The sequence below is a fragment of the Monodelphis domestica genome, chromosome 5, assembly GCF_027887165.1.
Source record: "Monodelphis domestica isolate mMonDom1 chromosome 5, mMonDom1.pri, whole genome shotgun sequence".
Classification (NCBI taxonomy): domain Eukaryota; kingdom Metazoa; phylum Chordata; class Mammalia; order Didelphimorphia; family Didelphidae; genus Monodelphis; species Monodelphis domestica.
The window spans coordinates 190,073,676-190,096,177 of record NC_077231.1 but is presented as its reverse complement, the minus strand read 5'-3'; the positions used below and the strand labels follow the sequence as shown (position 1 = coordinate 190,096,177).

General features: G+C 34.7%; 1 protein-coding gene across 2 annotated transcripts in view; it reads right to left on the bottom strand.

The window, feature by feature from the left end:
- KCND2 (potassium voltage-gated channel subfamily D member 2) overlaps nucleotides 1-22,502 on the bottom strand; it is a 594,735-nt gene that overhangs the window by 21,258 nt on the left and 550,975 nt on the right. For both annotated transcript variants that reach the window (XM_056799626.1, XM_007504201.3), the window contains one exon: nucleotides 8,428-8,590. In XM_056799626.1, the coding sequence (XP_056655604.1) occupies nucleotides 8,428-8,590 (163 nt within the window). The remainder of the gene's footprint in view (nucleotides 1-8,427; nucleotides 8,591-22,502) is intronic.

Genomic DNA, 22,502 nt, shown 5'->3' with positions numbered 1-22,502 from the left:
GTCAAGGATTCTGTTCTTCTGCTTGCAGACATACCTGGCCTAAACTAATTTTTATTTACTGGGCAAAATAAAACCCATAATATTAATATTTTTGTCATCCTACAATGGAAGTCACTCTAGGATGGGGCATTTCTTGAACTTGCCAGAAACATAGGAATGAGTAAAGAGTTTGGAAGAACAAAACTGAGCCACAATTCAAATGCTAGAAATAAAAAAAATCAATTTTGGCCATCTACTGTCCCATTCGTAAAATGGGCATATGCTTTGCTTTTTTGTTTTTTAAGATTGTTTTGTACAGGTTTTTTTTCCCTAGAATTAAATTTTCTCCTAGGGAAAGTAGAAAGGGGGAGAGTAGTAGGAAAGATAATAAGTGCTATTTTGGACATGTTGAGTTTAAGATGTCTATTGGACATCCAGTTCAAGATATCTGAAAGATAGTGGGTGGATGGACTTAAGGTTGGAGGTCAGTAGAGTTCTGGGCAAGATGTATAGTTTTGAGAATTGTCATCATAGAGATTGCAATTAAATCTATGGGAGGTGAGGAGATTGGAGAAATCTGAGGGAATTCTAGAGTTACAGGATATGACATAGAAGAGTATCCAGCAGAACAACAGAGAAAGAGTGATTAAATAGAAGGAAAACCAGTAGAAAGTGGTATCCCAAAATTCTAGACAGAAGAGCATATCAAGGAGGAGAGAGTAATCAATGTTAAAGGCTACAGAAAAATAAAAGAGAATGAGAATTGAGAAAAAGATCATTGGATTTGGGAGAGTGAGAGAAAAGCAAGGGGAGGCATCTATTGTTGACAGCCTTTTTGAGGAGTTTAGCTATGAATGACAGAAGAGATATAAGAAGATCCAGTAAGGGTCTTTTCAAGATGTAGGGGACGTGGGCATGTTTGTAGATAGCATGAAATGAGCCAGTAGATGAAGCAAACTTTAAAAAGGGGGGTGGCAGAGGGAGTAACATGTTGGGAGAGATGAGATTTAAGGAGATCTGTGAAACAAACAAAAAAAAAAGGGGGTTAGCCTTGATAAGTGTTATAGTTACTTCATCATGTGAGACATGAGTGAAGCAGGAGATTGTGGTAGAAAGCACATGAGTGATAAGGGAGAAAGAGGAGAGGAGAAGAAAGAGCTCATGTTGAATGACTTCAAGTTTTTCTGTAAAATATGAGGCAAGAGTCTCAGCTGAGAGAATGGGGGAAAGGGGAACTATGGAAGAGTTGAAGTGAAATGGAAAGGTTGGGAAGAATTCCTATGCAGAGTGGGATAGTGAGTTGATCAGGGAGGTATATAGTAAGATTGCCTAATAGCAGTGAGGTCCCAATTGAAGCTGTGTAACATAAATTAGTAGTGGATCCACTCACAATGGTTGCATGATCTTTTCCATCTTCAGCAGCAGATGTGGAAGAGTGATCCAAGGCTGGGGGTTGGTGGATCATAATTAGTGATATGATAAGGAGATTAGATATTCAAGAGAAGAGGATTGTAGAGTTGGTCTCCAAAGGGGAAAGATGGGGAGAAGAAGATAAAATAGTGAGTTTAGGGAAGATGGCCTGGGAGAGAATTGAGAGATTGATGGATTCAATGTCGTAGTTCAGAGGAAGAACAGGGATTTGCTAGGAAAGGCACAGGAAGTGGAAAACAGACTATGGCTAGAAAAGAGGATTTCAGAATTCTTGGACATATGGGTAATATATTTATGGGTGATGGTATGATCAAGTATATAACCATATTTATGTGTGGCTGGGGTAGAGTAAGATATTTATGTGAGGCTGAGACAGGTAAGGTGGAGGAGTAGTGCATAGGAAGTGAGTAGGTATGAGAATTGAGCTGTTAGTATGTTTGGGGAAGAGTCAATGTGTATATTAAAAATCCCATCTATTAGGGAGGACTTAGGGAAGAGAGAAAAATTGTGAGCCAGGTACAAACTCATTGAAGAAGAAAGGCGAGTGACTTAGAGGTCTGTAGGTAACTACCAGATTTTTATTGGAGAGTAGATATGGATGGCATAAATATCAAAGGAAGTGATGTTACTAAGCGAAGGAGGGAAAAGGAATACCTGAAAGTGGCCATGAAGAGCAAACAATACTCCATCTTTTCCATATTGATCAGTGAGCCAAGGAGAATGAGTGGCCAAGGAGACTGGGTCATCAAGGGTAGGAGGAGATAAATTTCAGTAATAGCTAATAGTAACAGGTCATGAGAGACTACTAACATTAATATCTGTATTCATGGAAAAAAAGCATTGAAAAGGTTATTTAAAGCAACTAATGTAGTTCCAGATATTTTCCATTTTCCAGTGATCAAATAATCATTATTGGAGTCTTAAAAACAAAACAAAACAAAACTCTATGCTTCTTTCCTTCTCAGTAATCCTGGAATTTTGCTTTGGGCATTGTTTGATTTACTAATGGAGGGTAAAAGACAGATGGAAAAATGAACAGATCATCTGTTCCATAGTGATGACTCTCCTTTCTAGTAGAATGAAAACATCACAAACAGAACACCAGCAGATTACAAGTCTTAAATCTTTAGAGTAAAGCCATAAGCTTTAAGCTAAAGAAATGTGTTGGGAAGTTGTGCAAACATTATAGTTTTAGAACTATGAAATAGAATGAAAAATCAACATTTGGCGAGTATCTTCAGGATCTGTACTTGAGATGACTCTAAACATCTAGATATATTTAGAATTATTCTTTTAAAAACTCTACGGAAGGGGGGGTTGGAGTTGGGTGACCTAGTGGATTGGGAGTCAAACCTAGAGATGAGAGATCTTAGGTTCAAATATGGTCTCAGCCATGTCTTAGCTGTGTGACCCTGGGCAAGTCACTTAACTTCCATTGCCTATCCCTTACTGCTCTTATGCATTGGAACCAATATACAGTATTGATTCTAATATAGAAGATAAGGGTTTAAAAAAACAAACAAAAACTCTAGGGCAGGGATTTTTCATGCTTTTTTGTGTTATGGATCTCTTTGACAATCCAATGAATTTTCAGAATTATGTTTTTAAATGTATACAATAAAATAAATAGAATTACCAAGGAGACTAAACTACAATGAAATACAGTCAAAAAATTTTAAAATCAATTTAATATATCAGGATGAGAAGCTTTGCTCTGAAGGTTCAAGATTCATAGAATCATTGTCTTAGGAGGACCTCTCAGAAATCTTTCAACCTTATAGCATCACTATAGGATGGTTTTATTAATTTTCAGAGAGGCTAAGTATGATTTTAGTGAGCATGAAGCAGGCTGATTGCCTTCAAATATCTGTCCTACCTCTTTACATCAGACACTAATAGTTTTATTCTTTTGATTTCTGTTAAGTCTTGTTTCTCTGCTTCCTCACTGCCCATTCATTGCTTAGCCCTTTGCAATCCTGCTTTTGTTCCTTTTCTTCTACTGAACCTTCTGTCACCTAAAGTAGAAGGCATTTTTCCTTTACTTTTGTGTTATGGACCTCTTGGCAGTCTAATGCATTCCCACCCCTCCCCAAGCAAGGTTATTAATGATCTCTTTCATGAAAGAATCAAGAATCTTCAGTTCTTCCTGATTTCTGCATCCTTTGAAGTTGCTGATACTCTCTTGGCTCCTATGACAATGTGCTTTCTCTTTTTTTCCTTTTTGGACTCCTCATTAATCTTTGATTAATTTAATTAATTAATTTTTATTTTAATTAATCAATTAATTAAATTAATTGCTCCTCAATTATTTGTATTCTCCAAGATTTTATCCTTCAGTTACCTTCTTCAACTACTCTATGTAAAAGGGATATAACTGGTTTTCAAATTTCTCATGAGATTTTGCCTTGATTACTTCTGTGCCTCTGTCACATTCTCCTTGTATGATAGACATTAGTATATTATCTCCCTTCTCTATTTAACCCTACATCCTTTGAGAAGTTAGATAGTACTTTCTTTAACATCTTCATTTCTCTTCATTTTAATTTCTCTATCTTCATCTCTACTTCTATAATTATACTTCTAATGTCTGACACTGCACGGAGCAGGTTCTTAATAAATAACTGTTCAATTCTATCAACTGAATTCTTAAGTCTCCCAAAATACAAATAAACACTCCTGACAAAGGTCTTCCCTTAAGCCTTTACCAGTGAATAATGTAACTGTCAGTTAACAGGAATTAGTAGCTAGAGGTGGGCAGTCCTAGAGGAAGAAAAGAGACCACTGCTAAAGGAATTGTGACACTATCAAGAATTTCAGCTATTTTAGAAAAGTGATATCTACTTGACCGATTGAAAAGTGAAAACTTGGCCATAGGATTTACAACTGCATGCAAGTACTTCTACAGTCCAGATAATCTAATGCACACCCTCTTAACTTTACAAATGAAGATACTGAGGGGAAATCAATTAAATGCCTTGTCCAGGGTGATAGAAGGTATAAATAGTAGAGCTGGAACTCAAACTCAGATCTTTTGCTATAAAAATGCATTCTTTTTTTTCCACCAGATCAAACAAAATTTCTAAAATTACTTGCTTTTACATATATATATATATATATATATATATATATATATATATATCTTTCTGAATCAAACACTTATGTGCAGCAGCATTTAGCACAGTGCCTGGCACATAGTAGGCACTTAAATATGTATTGGATTAAATTGTTTTCCTGTATTCATGAGTTATTTTGGCATAATGTAGACATACCCTAGAATGATGAGTATTTAGATTTAAAGATCTTTGCTGAAAAGAAATCAACAAATTCCTTGGTAACATGGGATTTTTTTCTCAAGTATTATATTCAATTTATTGGTCAAATTATATTAGGTTGCTCCATTTATTCTTATTAACAAAATTTCTATAGCAATCATTATTTTTAAACTTCATTGTATTAAGAGCCTGTATTGAAACAAAGAACCTGACAGATATTGAAAATTTACCAATCTTCTTTTCTAGGTATAAGGAGTGGATCTTTTTAAGTATACTGGTCTTCTCAGGCATTTTTTAAAATTTATTTGCTCATTAATTAATTAATTAATCTGCATGCTTGACTTCTTTACCAAAAAGAGCATTGAAAATAGTCCTGGGCATTGAAAAACAAAGGCTAATGTTTCTTGCTTTTCTGTATTGATTTCCATTTGTGGCAGATAATAGAGGTTAGAGAAGTGGAGATTATTTTATAGAGAATCCCAGGTGACAAACAGATCTAGGTTTCCAGTATATTCTTTCCTTATGATATTCAACTAGTCAGCTCTTACTTATATTTCAGGAGGAATTTCTAAAACTGAGAAGAATAGATAGCTGGGAGCTAAGTCCAACCAACTACCCTTTTTACAGGTTTTGTGTGCCTTTAAAAAAGAGCAAGTTTAATACATTTCACTTAATTGTACTATGGAAACTTTGTTTTATCACATGGGAAAACCTTGTTATTTATTCAGTTTTGAATATTTATCAAGAACTGAGGCTTCTGTAAAATTATCCATCATCAGCTTGAAGGAGAATTCTTTTTCACAGCTGAGCAATGATCCCTCTTCCTGTCCTCATTTGTCAATGAGAAGCAATATTGATGAAAAGAGAAGGAAGACTCTTTGATCAAAGTGAATAAAGCTTATGTATCTTGCTATTAATAATAGCAATTATTTAAGCCCATTATGGCTAAACACATTCCATTCAATAAAGTAGTGTCTTTGGAAAGCTATAAACTTGTTTCATTTATTGAAACAGCTTTGGAATTCATCTTTGGTATCATTTTCAGAGTCTGTTGAGCCACCCAAGAAAACCTGGCTTCTTACTTTGTACTTGCATCTTGTTTTTTTTTTACTCTAAATGATATTATTCACACTAATCACTCTCAATTTACTAGCCAGGGTTGACTTTAAATACACTTTGTCTGACCACAAAATGTTTTGAGTAATGGAAATCTCACCATAATAAATAGATAGTCATCCAAGGTGACCACTATAAAAAGGAAAACAGCAACCCATTTTGCTTCAGAGAAATGAGAACAAAGCAAATAGGAATTCTCTCCAGGGCACTAAAATTTAGAGAGTAATGATAATATTTTCACTCCTTCAGCAGTTAGTTTATTAGTGTAGACAAAGAAGGAACTGAGTTATCTCCTAGTTATAAGAATAATTTGAAAAATAATTCATTATGATAGGAAGTCATCAATGAGTGGTATATTTCTTTTCCCAGAGGAAACATATCCTCATCTTCACCTTATCCTCATCTGTCTCCCTGAGAAGTGGCCTTCTCAGCAGTGCCTTCATGATGTCCTAGGGTCTTTGTTGATAGGAAACAATATCTCTGGGTCTCTATTGTCTTTCTACCAACAGATTCTTGTATCCCAGAGTTTCTTTTCACTCTATTCCAATGAATTTGTCTTACAAAAACTCATTTGAAGGTCTTGATGGGCTGATAGGATCACAGAATCATTGATCTAAACTGGAAGTAATCTCTAGAAGTAATTACCTTATAAGTATTTTTCTGTTGAGGATATAAAAGCCCAGGAAGTTGGTGTCAAGGCCATATAAATAGTCACCATCAGAAGTGAAGCTTGGGCCCAATTCCTCTGACTCAAGAATCAGTGCTCTTTCTAGCATATCACATTTCATATTATTTAACCTAGATATCTTTTGTGTAATTTACTTAGGTTGCCAAAATTGCTAGTTGAGGTTCTGTTTTTATGTATATATGTAGGTTTCTTTAAAGATGCTGATGCTTTCAACGTGTTATTTTTTGTGATCTATTATAAATAAGATTATTACCTTGATACTGGATGTTAAATGGAATGAGCAGCCCTGTTAATGGTCTATGGCCACTGGGAATCAGGGAGAAATTATTTCCTTTTAATCATTTAAAGGAAATGTATAACATATTAATGTTTTATATAGGTTTTTCCCACTAAGATATACTTATTGTATTTTGTGTTCTGTTATGTTTTATGAGTCTCTCTATAGTTTTAGCTCTAGTTCTCTGCTTGCTCCCTTAAGCGTTTGAGCTTAGGCTTTACTAGATAAACCAGGGCAGAGTGAGGGGAAGAGAGGCATAGTTCTTATAGTTTATTCCAGTGCAGGAGAGAAAGCATGGATAGTGATTCAATATTTCATTTATAAATCATGAAAAGTAAAAAGAAATGCTAAAAATTGATGTTGGAACAGTAACTTTAGGGTGTGGATAAAATTTCTGTTTATGGCATTTCTGACATGAGAAGATTGGCAACTTCCTTTTTAAGTAGATCTTTCATATTTATTCTCCTAGACTACTTCAGAAATGCTAGATTTCCAGAATTAGCCTATTCATATAGGGGCAGGAGAGGATTAAATTGTGGATCATCTCATTCCCGTCCCATAAATAAATAGAGTTAGCTTTTCAGTTATTGCTTTGTATAGTTTGCAAACAATACATACAATTGCTATCTCTATCCAAAATATAGTTCTCTAAGTAGTGCAACCTTCCATGTCTCTTTATTAGTCTTGGCACCATGTTTTGGGCATCTTTCTATACTTTCCTTTGGGACGTTAATCTTATTCAAGGATGAAAAAAAAGGGGTTTTTCAAGTAATTAATGCTATAAGACAAACAGGAAATACCCATTGTTCATAGGAGCTAAGAAGTAGTCTCATCTGTATTTAGCAGCTGAGTCAGATCCTGAAGAATACAAGTAGATTGCCTTCTTAGGACTATAAAGCTAATCACTGACCAGTCACATCTAGTTTTCTCATTCTGATAGAACAGGATCAAGAGCTGTCTTTGAATTCACTACGTGCCATATTTTAGAACATTAAATTACTAATAAAGGATGTTTAAGACCTTCACACAAAACTGGAGACAGTGATAATAGAACCCTAGAGTAAGAAGGGAACTTCTAGGTCATCTAATATAACTGACTTTCTGATCATGAATAATTTTTATGAATTCTTTGTTAAGTGGTCATCTAAAATCTCTTTTAATATCTCCAGGCATGGAAATTTACTACTTTGCAAAGGGAGCAATACATTATAGTTTTTTTTTTGGTACACATGACTTTTAGGAAGTTCTTTCTTATACTTAGCTGCATTTTGCCTCCTTGTAACATCCACTGATTAGTCCCAGTTTTTCTCTCAAGTCAAACAGAATGTTTATCTTTTATCTCATATTCTGTGCATAATTATTCATGCTGTCTCTGGTGGACTATAAGTTACATGTGGGAAGGAAGTGTTTCTTTTTTATCTTTGCATTCCTCTTGCCTACCACAGTACTAGGGCACATAGTAGAACCTTAATGAATGCTTGTTTATTGATGGGTTGATTCCATCTTTTATATGATAATCCCTCAGATATTTTAGGACTGTAATTATGCCCTCCCTGTATGTGTTCTTTCCCAGGCTGAATTGTTGTAATTTTTTCAAATAAGCATCATATGACAAGATTCTTAGTCCCTTCATATTTGCATTAAGGGGACCTGTATTTGCATACCTTTTGTGCCCGCCGTTTATCAGCTCTCTGATTTTGGTGATAGATTCGACTGAAGTTGGAGACAATCACAGGAACAGGCAGAGCAATGACTAAGACACCACTTAGGGAGCAGATGGACCCAAAAATCTTTCCAGCTATGGTCTTTGGTACCATGTCACCATATCTAAGAAAGAAAGAAAAAAATAACATATAGTTTTAAAAATCCAATGCAAACTTTTCTTTCACATATCAGACAAAATTTTATGATGGTGAAAATTTGCCTTCAGTTGTTAGACCAATATCTTTTCCATATACATAGAATTTTGGAATTAAAAGCAACCTTAGTTAGAGTTTTAGATGTTTCCTCTATGTCTGTGTTGGTGAATCTATGGAACATGCACTGGAGTGTGCCAGAAGGGGCTGCTCCTTTCTCCCTTTCCATGCTTGCCTGAGGACATTTCTCATATTACCTATCCCTCTGCCCAACAGACCAATGGGAGTACTTCCTCCCTCCCCAGACTGGGGTAAGTTGGGGGAATCACATTTGGCACGAGGGTTGCAGTTTGGGCACTTGGTTTCTAAAAGGTTTACCATCACTCCTCTATGTCCCCAATAAATTATTCCATCAAACCAGAGCTACAAAGAGCCTTTAGTAATCATTTAATCCTGCCTCTTCATTTTAGTGCCTCACCTAAGGTCAGAAAGTGACTTGGTGGCAAGGGATGGTACAAGAAAATAGGTTTCCAGAATTTCAGACCAATGTTTTCTGCATTGCACCAGGTTTCTGTTGATTGTTACCAGCTCAAGGCTTCATCATAGACCATTTCTTATTTTAATTAATAGCTATAAAGTATGAAGATAGTAATATCAAGATTTATATTCCAACCATGTAAAAACTCACTTTAAACTCTAGAAATATCTTTGGTTGGAAAATACTTAAAGGAAAAAAAGAAAGGACACTATCCTTCAATTATTATTTTATCAAGGTGATTTAAAAATATTGCAATTTGTAGTATTTTTGTGCTAAAAGTAATTGTGGAGATCACATAAAATGACCATAATTGTTCTTTTTTTCAGTAGGTTATGAAATCCAGATGGACTTTATAAACATAAAAGTAATAATCTTGGCTCAGAAGACTGGACACTAGATAATGACATTATATTGTATTTTCTTGGTTACAGTAATTACTAAATGGTCAAAAGTAACAAATTGCTTTTGAAACTTTCAAATTCCTTACTACATTTGCTATGATAGGGGTAAAGTATTGAAAAATGAATCAGAATATGAAAAACATTCCACAAAGAGGCTAGTAAAAGACTATCGGTTTAACTTTTTGTTTTCTTAAGTTATAAGGCAGTAAAGCTGACTTACTGCAAAGATTGCTGGAGAGTTTGAATCTTATTCCTGATACTTACTGGCTATGTGACCCTAGAAAAGCCATTTAACTTTTTGTGCCTCAGTTTCTTCATATGTAAAATGAAGAAGTTTGTCTTGGTGACCTCTAAGTTTCCTTCCAGGTGTGAGAGGCCAGTGACAGACAAAAAGACAAATTATTGAAAGACTTGGATCACATTCATATTGATTTTCTTATGATAATCAATCGAGGGACAAAGAAAAATGCCTTTTGTTTTTTCTTTTGAGAAGCATATATAGGACCTTATTTCCTCGTTTTATTAAATGGAAGGGTTGGACTATAGGACCTTCAAAGACCTTTTTAGTCCTGGTATTATCTTAGTTTGTTTGCTCATATGCCCAAAGGCATCCGGAATTAAGTTCATGAGATACTTATTTTTCTTCCAAAGTACTTCTCATTATGAGCCTAAGGAATAGGATTAGAAATTTATGTTTCAAAATAGTTCATGAGCAATATAGAAGTCTCAAAATGCTTTGAAGAACTTGAAATAAGCCCACAAATTATGTAATTCAATAGCTTTATGGCTAGTAGCTTTAAGGCAAAAGTCAGTAAATTGGAGAATGGCAAAAACTGAACATTTTGTTTAGTGATCAAGAAATAAATCCAGCCAAAGTCTTACAAACTAGTCAGAAGTCTCATGCCCAGACATGATGACATTTTTCTTCTGGTCTAGAATCTAAAAATATTGGATGGGGTAAGCAACAAATGACATCATAAAATTTGAAACTGATGTTGTCTAATTAGAAAGAAAAGTATATATGTTCCATTGTGTGTATGTACATTTAGTCAGATTCCAAGTTTGGTGGGTCAACAGTCAAAGTCATGAGATTGGAAGGAAGGCTAATGATAAGAAGAGAGCAGCTACAGTTCAACCTGTACCTACTGTAATGGAGCTCTGATCACACTTATGTAAGTACTTTTCCCTCTAATGTTGACCAAAGGAGATACAGTAGACAGTCTGCCTGAGAAATAAATAGGAAAATAGATCTGGAGCTAAAAGCAGGTCTGGGGTCACTCAGTCCTGTCCCTTCATTCTAGACACAAAGAAACTAAAAGTCATATGAGTAGCAAGTGAGGGAACTGGGATTCCACAGTTATAAGATCCCAAGGAAGAATCTCTAGTTGGTTGGGTGGATACATGGATAGGTGGATGAGTGTTATGGGGGAAAGTACATGTGTGGCCTTGTGAAGTAAAGTATCAGATAATTATGTTCAATTTCTCAGGGTCACCTTTAGAAACATGAGGTGGGCATGCAATAATCACCATCTGTGACCCATCTGCTAGTGTGAGTGTGGGTAGGACTACAAGTCTATAATCTATTATACATAGATAAATTAGCATTGTCATAACTAGGACTAAACATGACTTTCTGACTTGGGTCTAGTATTATTTCATTTAATACATACATAATAATATATACAGTGAACATGTAAGTGGGGAAATGTGAGAACAGATTGTTTTAATATTCTTTTTTTCCTTTCATACTTATCCTTTCCCTCTATAATATTTCCTCCTCTTTAAAGGAGTATTTATTTTAAACATATCTCATCTATTAACAAATTGGTAGTTGGAGATGTAGTTTCCCCAATGTGAGTTTCACTAGACCTTGGTTTTCCTTAGGAAAGAGACAGGATAGTATTTTGAAAATATCACTAGATTTGGAATGAGAAGTCTTGGATTAAAATTTTGCCTCTTTGTCATTGATAGGAATCCATTTACCTCTTTGGGCTTTAACTTTACTGTCTGTCAAATAAAGGATTGGTCTAGAATGAATGCCATGCCCACTTTCAGCTCTGAATGTATGATATGATATCTTGATGACTTTGGGTGCTGGCAGTAAAAGTTAACTTGGGATCTGGTTTAACTGATGCTTAACACAGTATTTGGCATATAGCAGGCATTTAATAAATGTGTACTGATTGATTGATCCAGTGATTGATGAGACAGGAGCCTGCTCAAGAGAAGGGTAGTGGGTAGGGGTACCTGATTTAGTTATGCCATACTGAGCACCTTGTCTTGGTTCACCTGACTAGCTGTTCATTAGAGAATAGTATAATGTCCTTTAATATCAAATGAAGAGATGTCTTAGAATGACAAAGATTTTCAACAACCGATATTTATGCATATAGCAACTTTTTGAAATGTATAAATGTTGCTTCCAAGACTACTGCTTTTTAATGATGATCTTATTCTGTCCTTGGCAAAATAGCTTATACAAGTTTAGATATTCATAGTTTGTCCTTTATATTGCGTGTTCTTAAATTTTATGGTAATTTTGTATAGTTAGTTATTGAAATTTCCTTCAAAAACTCCTAGAAGAAATTACATCTTAATTTTATTTAACACTTGATCCAAGGACCACATAGGGTCCCAAGGATATTACACAAAAGAATTATTTAATTCAATTCAACTTAATAAAAATAAATTACCATTTATACATAGAAAAAAGAAAATAGAATGTCAGTCATATATTGAGAATTTTTCCACGTAGATATAAGAACAATACTTTTTTTGGAAATATATATTTTCATCCATTAACTTCATCCCAGTCTTTCTTCTATTCTCACCAGTTGTGAGACAGGAGTATAATTATTTCTTTGAACTGTATGTACTGTGGACTTCTATCTGCCCTCTTCTTGTACTTTCTACTAGCTAAGTCTTATAAAGAAGTTACAAATGGGTCATCATAGTATTTTAAAGTATGTATAGCTATTCTAGGGAATATTAGGCTCAAATACTCCATTTGGTATCAGGTCCTGAAGATTAAAAGGCAGTGTATCACAGTGAATAAAGATCTATCCTTGAAGCAAGAAAAGCCTGGAAAGAAATCTTTGGGCATTAATGGCTTTGTGGTGTGGAAAAAAAAACCATCTAAGATTTTAGTATTCTAGACAATGTTCTAAGATTACAAGTTTCAGAGAAGTTTCCATTTTGTTTTGGTAGTAGGAGTTTCCTCACTTCCAGAGTTCTCTGGATCAAATTGGCCGATTAGATATTCCCTTGGCAAATATTAAATCTCTTAGCCTAAGCTTAACCCTATAGATGGAATTCATTTCTTCCTTGGCATACTTTGTTAAATCCCTTGCTGCCCCAAAGTACCAGTCAGAAGATACCTCTACATGTGATCATCTGTGATTTCCTCAGGCATTAGTACCACTATCTCAAAATCACTTTTTACTATATACATATAAAAATATGATTTATAATTATATCAAATGATATATCATATATATATAGTATATATGAAGATATATAACTTGTATATATTTTATTTCCTCCCATTAGAATGTTTCCTTGAAAGTAGGCATAGTTACTTCATTATTTTTGTATCTTAAGTGCCTCACACAGAACTTGTACATAGCAGGCACTCAAGAAAAAAACAAACAAACTTAACTAATTGAACTAAATACCAAATACCATTATCCAAACCATGATAATAGGTAATAGTTTTTGAAAAATCTGGTCTGAGACACTTATAAGCAATGTGACCCCAGATAAGTCATTTAACACTATTTACTTTAATTTCCTCATCTATAAAATGAACTAGAGAAGGATATGGCAAACTGTTCTCGTATCTTTAGCAAGAAAGTTCTAAATGGGGTAATGCAGAGTTGGATATGATTGAAAAACAACTAAACAATCCATTGAACTATGAGCTAAGGCAAAAAGAAGGCTGGATCTGCAGTCAGAGGATGTGTTTTCAAATCCTAGCCGTGCCAGTTACCATATCTGAAATCTCTATACAGTCATTTAATTTCTTAGAGCCTAAGATTCCTCATTTGTTTGTGGAGAAGAACAGGGAGGCCTTCTCTGTTCATATAAGGCACAGAGGGCTTGCTCCTTACTGAATTTGGTTATTTTATTGTAGGCACCAAAAGAGAAAAAAGGAAACCAAGTATTTTGTAACTAGCCATAAAAATAGCCTAGATCTTGGTGCAAAAGGAAGAAAATGCTAATTTCAAAATAAAGCCTAGATGCTTATTTTAACTCACTTTTCCTCTTAGAATTAGCACAGCCCAAATTAGTAGGGATAAGGAAGAGCAGTGAATGGGTTTCTAAACAGATGCTCTGAAACTCAGAAATAGTGTGTGCATTTTATAGGGCAGGTGCTGCCATAATAAATATACTCTTTATTTCAATGATTACAATGGCATCTAAAACATCACTTATCTTGATAGGGGGAGGTTACTATTTGAGGACCTAGATATATTGTGTTGCAAACAAAAGGCATCTTTAAAAAAAGTTAGATGAAGAGGACTGGGATTTATATAACACCCTGGGGAAAGCCATTAACTGTCTGGATTTCTTTTAAAACAAGTATTGATTTTGTGTTTGAGTTCTTTTCCTGCAACTAGGTCAGTAGAAATTTCTGAGTGCAGGTCAGAGAGAGCTCAGGACCATTTCTACTGATCTAAAAGTTGGCTCACTTTACTAATAATTCTCACCTCCAATGGTTTTAGAAACTGTATCATCTCAGAATTTTCTGTCAATCACTTTGGCTTTCTAGGATGATTATATCTACTTTTACAATTTTTATATTAACTTCCAATTGCCCATGCTCACAAACAGTTCCCTCCCTGCAAGAGTACTCTACCAGAGATACTTATCTAACAGACGTTACATGTGAGAAAGAGTTTCACATTTCTTCTGAAATAGATTTTATGGATGTTGTGAAATTAGTATTTATTCCCCCTTGGAATTCTGTCTTCTATTATTGGGCACACCTGTAGAGCCCATCATTAAAATATTCTGGATACTTTGGACATTATCAAATTTAGTTTTAATTTTTTCTCTTTATTTTCTCTTTTAAATGCCATCAAATAGAATATCATGGTTTGCATATCTTCCCAAAATTAACACACCAAGAAAAAAGATGCAAAATAAAAAGGTAAAAATGCAAAGAACTCAAGAGAAGAATAACTAAGAACATTAGTCATAATTTCTACCAAATTGGGAATGGAGGTAGATTTTTGCTTAAATATTGGTTGAATGATTAATGGTATATATGGTCAATATAAACTGCATACAGAGACACTTCATCAAAGAAATAAATACTCTTACTGGTATTTTGCAACTGCAATAGCATAAAATTACCAGCAGGGGGCAGAAAAGGCTAAATTACCGCTGGCAAACACTACTGTCTATTAAGGTGTCCTCTATACTTGAAGAAGGAGAAAAGTCTTTCCTATTAAATTGCTTTACTGATTCCTTATCTTTATCTAGACCCACACAACATTTAGAGGTATATGGAGCAACTTATTCTTTAAAAAAATGTCAAATAGGATTGGGGAAGGAAGATAATTCAGTGTGTGTGTGTGTGTGTGTGTGTGTGTGTGTGTGTGTGTGTGTGCGCGCGCGCGCACGTGTGTGTATGTCCACGGGCATGAGGGCGCCTTTGTACATTTCAGGAAGAGATGCTAAATAGTCTAGAAGACAATTATCTGCTTTAAAAAAAAGATAGAAATAATTTGTAGTTTGTGAAAATTCAATATAGTTTCCTCTGAAATACTCAGGAATGAGAACTCTTGTGGGAAAGACTAAGAAAGAGAGAGGAGTGTGAGGAAGAGAGAGACAGACAGAGAGAGAGAGACAGAGACAGAGACAGAGACAGTGAGAGAGACAGACAGAGACAGAGAAAGAGACACACACACAGAGAGACAGAGAGAGAGAGAGACAGAGAAAGAGAGGGATATATATATATATATATATATATATATATAGAGAGAGAGAGAGAGAGAGAGAGAGAGAGAGAGACAGACAGACAGACAGACAGACAGACAGACAGATAGACAGACAGACAGAGACCAAGAGAGACAGAGATAGAGAGAGAGACAGAGAGAGAGAGAGAGACAGAGAAAGAGAGGGATATATCAGAGAGAGACAGAGAGAGACAGAGAGAGAGAGAGAGAGAGAGAGAGACAAGGACAGACAGAGACAGACAGAGAGACAGACAGAGATAGAGAGAGGAAGGAGGAAGATAGAGAGAGGAGGGAGAGAGAGAATATTATAATAACTACTGAGCTGGATTTAGAATTAGGATGACCAAGGTTCAAATTCCACCTTAGATGTTCTCTAGCTATCACTTAACCTCTCTGGGCTTCAGTTACTCATTTGAAAATTAAGGACATAGGTCTAAGTAGCCCAGAAGTCCCTTTCAGATCTAAAGATATACTTCTATGATTATGCTGCTGTTTCATGTTTTACTCAACATAGATGCAAAAGGATGTTTCAACAATTATAACACAGCAAATCTTTCATAGATTTCAAGCTGTAGTGGACCTCAGTGGTTCAACGTACATCTTTTTTTAAAGAGGAGGAAGCTGAGGCTTACAGAGGCAAAATATTTTACTGAAGTGACAGTTATTAAGTAGCAAGAGCTAGCAATTTAAAAGTTTGAGAAAAGTCTTACTTAAATGATTAGAATCAGTTTCAGACAATCATTAATCCAATCTCTCAAGTTATTTTCACTTTTGCAAAATATTTGCCAGAGTGTTTCCTCAGTTAAAAAAAAAAAGCCATTCTTTTTTTAAAGTTAAAATACTATTCTAAATAACAACAGTTCACATTTATATAACACTATATTTTTGCAAAGTTCTGCACACACGTTATTTGATTTGATTCTCACACTAACTCTGAGACAGATGTTATCATTATTTGCATTTCAGAAATGAGGAAACAGAGATTTCCAGGGTTTAAGTACCATGCTCTTAGCCACAATACTACATAGGTGTCTGATGAAGTATCTGAGACACAATTTGAAACAAAAAATTTCCTGATTCCAGGTCTGGAACTTGAGTCATATCCTCAGGTCTGAGATTAGTGTCTAATTGCTATTGTTAAGGATGAATAAAAGAAGAAACGAATGAATGAAGTTATATAGACATGTACCTAGTTTAAATGTGTAAGCCTGAAAGATTTAGTTTACTTTTAGTTTTAGGTTTTTTTTTTACAATTAACTGTCAGCTTGCTAAACTGACCATTGATGAGTAATTAACTATTATTTCTATCTTTCTGATCATTAGTATATTTTCCTACTTTTTACGAGATTTAGACATTTAAAGCATAGCAAACCAATAAGGGAATCTTTTTAGGTGGTTTCTCTCCCTTACTCATTAATCCCTATTGTGACTAATGAGCAACTCATATTATTGTATTGCTCATTATTCTCTGAAAAATTTTCCCAACAGTTATAAAGTCATTTGAGTACAAGTATTATATATCTAAATACAAAAAGAAAGAATATCAAAGACTTTATGAATTTTCTGGTATTGCACAGCTACTTAGAAATTATATAGAAAAGTAGATTAAAATATAATTCAAATTCATCTTAACCAATGAAGGCTTCTTTGGTACTAGACAATCTCCTTTTAAATATAATAATAGCTAGCACTTATATAGAGTGCTTTAATGTTTGCAAAATGCTTAAAATATTTCATTTGATCCTTACAACAACTATGGGAGGCAGATGCTGTTATCCCTGTTTTATAGATGAGAAAACTGAAACAGGTGATTTACCCAGAGTCACACAGCTAGTAGATTTTTTGAAGATAAGTTTGAATTCAGGTCTTCCTGACTCTAGGTTCAATTCTCTATCCTCTGTGGGCACCTCACTCTCTTAAAAAATTAATAAGGTCATATTTTTAGAGATTTTTGCTGTTGGTCAGTTGTTTCCAATTTGTCAGATATTTTTGTAACTTCATTTGAGATTTTCCTCGCAAAGATACCAGAGTGGTTTTGTGGCATCAAAGAACTGGAAACAAAGTAGCTTCCCATCAGTTAGGCGAATGACTAAACATGTTGTAGTTCACCAATGAAATGGGTTATTACTATGCTTTAAGAAAGGAACAATATAAATGTAGAGAAGCATGGAAAGATTTGTGTGAACTGATGCATAGTAAAAATAATGTACCCAGTGAATCAAAAAAGTGTCAATGGAAAGAACAACCATGAAAAATAGAAAATAAATATTGCCAATAAAGAAGAAAAGTTATGGCCCCAAAGAAGACATATGATATGGTTTCTCTCATTTCATTCTTTTTGAGAGGCATGAGAAGTTACACATATGTGGAACATTACACAAAACACTGTATTGACTGGTTTTCCTGTATTTTTCTCTCTTTTTTTGTTCTTAGTTGAAAGGGATGGCTCTTTGAGAATGCTAGTTGAGAAACAGGAGTAAATATAGGTAATATTAAACAAAAGATCAATAAAACTTTGTTAAAAATAAAGGGCTTTTGGTTGAATGAGAAAAAAAATCTTTTGATTTAGTGTGACCTCACAGACTTGATGTATGCCCCAATAAGATCATATCTATAAAGTAGTTAGAAGGCTCTAAATAACTTTCTTCTTATTATTTTTCATTATTACATATGGAGAATGCCTCCTGGGCTGTTTATGAAAATGATTTTTCTCCTGATGTTTAAGCAGGGGTTCTTGAACCAAAAGAATTGAGATCTTACTCTCTTTTTCTTTCTTCCAACTTAAATATTGATTGTTCTGAGCTTCAGGCATTTCTTATATAAGTTACATTTTAATATAGTAAAATCTGAATGAACTTGATAAAATAAGTTATTCCCTTATATTTTAAACAGAAAGAGATACATGGAGAGGACATGAGGTCATTTTAGGAACTAAGTCAGACATTAATCCTGTACTTCACGTCCCATGTATATTCACAACTAATCTCCAATCCACAATTCTGGTCTTCCACAAAGAGAATTGATGTGCAAAATAACAACCCTAAAAGCATTGCAATATCTTCAAGGAATGATTCAATAATGCTCATTGTACTGAACTAAAACAGGAAAACAACTAAAACAGGATAACAGGTAAATATATTCTGGGAAAAAAAAATTTTAACAAGGGCAAAAATGGAAGTCTTTTTTCTATTGAGGTTATCCTTCAGCTAACTAGAGAATTCAATTATTGAGATAATCTTATTGCTGTAACATTCTCCTTAATGTAGATTTCCCCCATACCTATTTTCTCTTATTTTGTGGGTTAGAGGTATAAATCCATGTAGATGAGCCAAATGGAAATTGAGAAAGTAAGAGAAATACTCTTAGAGCCTGTAAATTAAAAAAAAAAAAGTAAAGAAGGTTAATTTTTCTATAGCTCTCTCATCATAGGGTAAAAATGATTCTAAGTATAACAGTTATTATAATAACATATTCTTCTTATATTTGGTATTCCTTAACAAAGCTTCAACATGTCATTTGTTCTACTTCCTGCTCACACAGCCACCTCTCTTCACTGGGCTATGGGGAGGAATTAGCAGATTCTTTAGTTCTATCTCTTGCTTCTGGATCTTTACACTCTTTCAAAGTTTCCATTAGATTATAAGATTTTGCCTAGACCTCTGTCACTTCTATCTGCCAACCTCTGGGATACACCCTTACTTTCCCCACTGGCTTCAGCTTCTGCCTCTAGGCATTTTTCCTTATATCAATACCTCTCCCTCTTCTTGGTGACTTCAATATTCACACTGATGATGTTTCTAACACTTTGACTTCTTAATTTATGATGCCCTCCTTAGTTACTTGACTTCAGCCACCCAGAGATGGTTACAACTTTGACCTGTCTTCAAATTGCTATACCTCTAAGAGCCCTAATACTCCAATCCATCTCTTCATTCATAGATTCCTGACTTTCCTCTTATTGTTCTTGAACTTGATATTCATTACTTTGATCTTGGCTCCCATTCTATTACCTAGTTCATCACATATATTCTGGCTTCTTGACCTTCTCTTTATAGTCTTGACATTTTAGTTGTATATTTCAGCAGGGTGCTCTTTTCCATCATTGAAGCCCTTTCTCCTTTGTCTCTAACACTCAATTTACTGCCAAAATTAGCCTTCTCTCAGCCTACTCCCAAGCTACAAAGCATTGCTTTTGGAGGTCACCAAACAGTGGAAAAGGCAGGTGGAAGAGTATTTAGAGCACGAAGTTTGTTATTAGGAAGACCAAAATTCAAATCCTGCCTCAGACAATTAATAGCTACTATCTCTCAGGGTTGTTATGGGATTAAATAAGATATTAATCGTAAAGTTTCACTATAGCATTAAGCATAGTAGTAAAGACTATACTATATAAATGTTAGTTATTGTTATTATTTAATATTCCTGGCCACTCTCTCCTTTATATTACCTTCCCTTGATTTCTATAACATAGACAATAGAACAATATAACATTTTTCTCCTTCCTTCCCTTGATCAGTTTATTTTCCTCCTTTTGTGGGTATTTTCCAAAGTTCTATCCTCCACACACAATTCTGTTCTTTAACTGTAATCTTCCTTGACGATCTCCTAACATCTAGGTAAATCTAGTCTGAATCTCTCTCTAGTTTTCTAGTCACATACTTCCCTGTTTCAAAAAATGAACCAAACTATTTTTGCTATCTCTGCTTGTAGCAGCAAGGGATTGTAAACAGAGTAGATACCCACTCCTTGGGAAATGGCTAAACAAGTCATACGATATGTTTCTAATGGGATACTATTGTCCTGTAAGACATTATGAATAGGATGAACACAGAGAAAGATGGAAAGGAATATCTGTTGATGCAAGGTGAAGTAAGAAGAACCCACAAAACAACGTACATGACAACAGCAACAATCCTTACAATAGTAAATCAGTGGAATGTGAATGTTTGGGTTCAATGGTCTGAGACACTTCCCAGCCTTGTGACCATGAGCAAGTTGCTTAACCCTAATTGCCTAGCCCTAATTGCTCTTCTGCCTTGGAACTGATATTTAATATTGATTTTTTAAAAATTATGATAAATTTTAATTATTTTCAGATTAACTATCAATATAATTTTAATAGTCATTTTCTGGAATTTTGCAATTCATGTTCTCTCTCCTTCCCATCTCTCTCCACTCCTCTAGAAGACAGGTGATATGATATAGATTATATATTATCATATAATACATATTTCTATGGTCATTATGTAAAAACTGAGTATTGATTCTAAGACAGAAGGTAAAGGTTTAAAAAATGTTTGGCCTTAGATGATCTCCACAGACCCTTCCAGGCTTGAAGTTCTGGCATTCACAAGAGGGTTTGAGGCTTTTGCCAGAAAAGAACCATTAGTTTTACTGCCTGGTCACCTCCCAATCCTGCAGAACTCATCAGATTGTTTTATAGATAGTCTGAGACCAGAGCAGGGATGTGTAGTGTTCTTGACTAAAAAGAAGTACGGGCAACTCCTGCCACGCTGTTTGTTTAAATATGTCTGATAAGCAAAGCATTGTAAGATTTTTGAGAACCAAGGGGAAATTTGGGCTTGCTTGTAAGCTTTAGGCGAGTAACTTTCTGTCAAAACCCCCCATTTTGATGCAAGGTAAAATGATAATCAGCTAAGGACCAAAAATGTCTGTTTTGAGAGAGTAAGAAAAAATGCCAAACATGAAGCAATGCCACAAAGATATCAAATTAGATCTGACAGTTGCAAACTGTTTTACTTACTTGAGACAAGCACAATAAGTGGTCCCTGGAGATGCTGAGCAGCTGGGGACTTAGTGCTGACAAGGGACCACTAATGAGTGTAAACCGTTCAGGGCTGCAGGCAGCCCCTAGCATAGGGCCTTACACACAGTAGGAACATAATAAATATTGTGGAATTGCATCCTGGCCTGGATTAGCCACTGGAAATAAACTAATCAATTAAAGGCAATTTATGATATTCCCAACAGATTTGCCTTCAAGAATGAACAATGTCTGAAGATATCAACCAGGGGTCTCTGAATGACCTTTTTTTCCTTCCTATTAACAAAATACAGATGTATTTTCATTTGTAGCTAAAGATGCCAACGCTTCACTCTGAAGCATAAATTAGAGAAAGAAAAATGATAATTAAGGAAAAAAGCATAAATGAATGCACCAAGATTATGGCTGCTCAGTTTAATAATAAAGAGAAAATATGTCTGATCTTTGTTTGTGGTGTGGTTTTGACTTTAAAAAGAACTTTTATGATTGTTCTCAAAGTTAATTTTACTAATATGTATAGTTTTATATGGAGGAGCTTTTATAAGGGGTCAAGAAGAGTTGTACACAACTGAAACAACTAAACAGCAACAAAAACAGTTTTGATCATTTGTAGCAGGAGTGCATATATTATATTCATCTCTTTCACTACTAAGTTTTGGAGGTTTCAAGGCAAGTCCTGTAAAGGCATTTTTACTTCCAATGTATCCCCCTTTCAACTTGGGTAGCTGCTACTAGGGGATGGGTATGTCTGATTAAGTTTTCATAGGCTGATAAGACAAAGAAATAAATGTACAATTAAATAAAATTTTGCTCATTAATGTTAAGAATTCAGAGCTGAAAAGGACTTCAGAAGTCGTCTAGCCCAATGCCTTCATGTTATAAATGAGAAAATTGAGGCTTTTCAAAAAGTTAGTAAATATCTCAAGCTCACATAACAAGCATAGGAGAGGACCAGGATTTGAATTCTTATTTTCAAAATCTAAATAGGATTCTAGTCAGTGAATGCAATTCAAGCACCTTATTAAGCACCTACTATGTGTGAATCCTATTCTTTTATTAGAATAATCTGTCATTTTAATAGAGGCAATTTTTTTCCCATCAGATTTATTTCCAAGATAGATTTAGAGGTAAAGGATTAATGAAGCCATTGTATATTTAAGAAGGGGAGGAGAAAGGGGACTGGGGGAGTGGGAGGT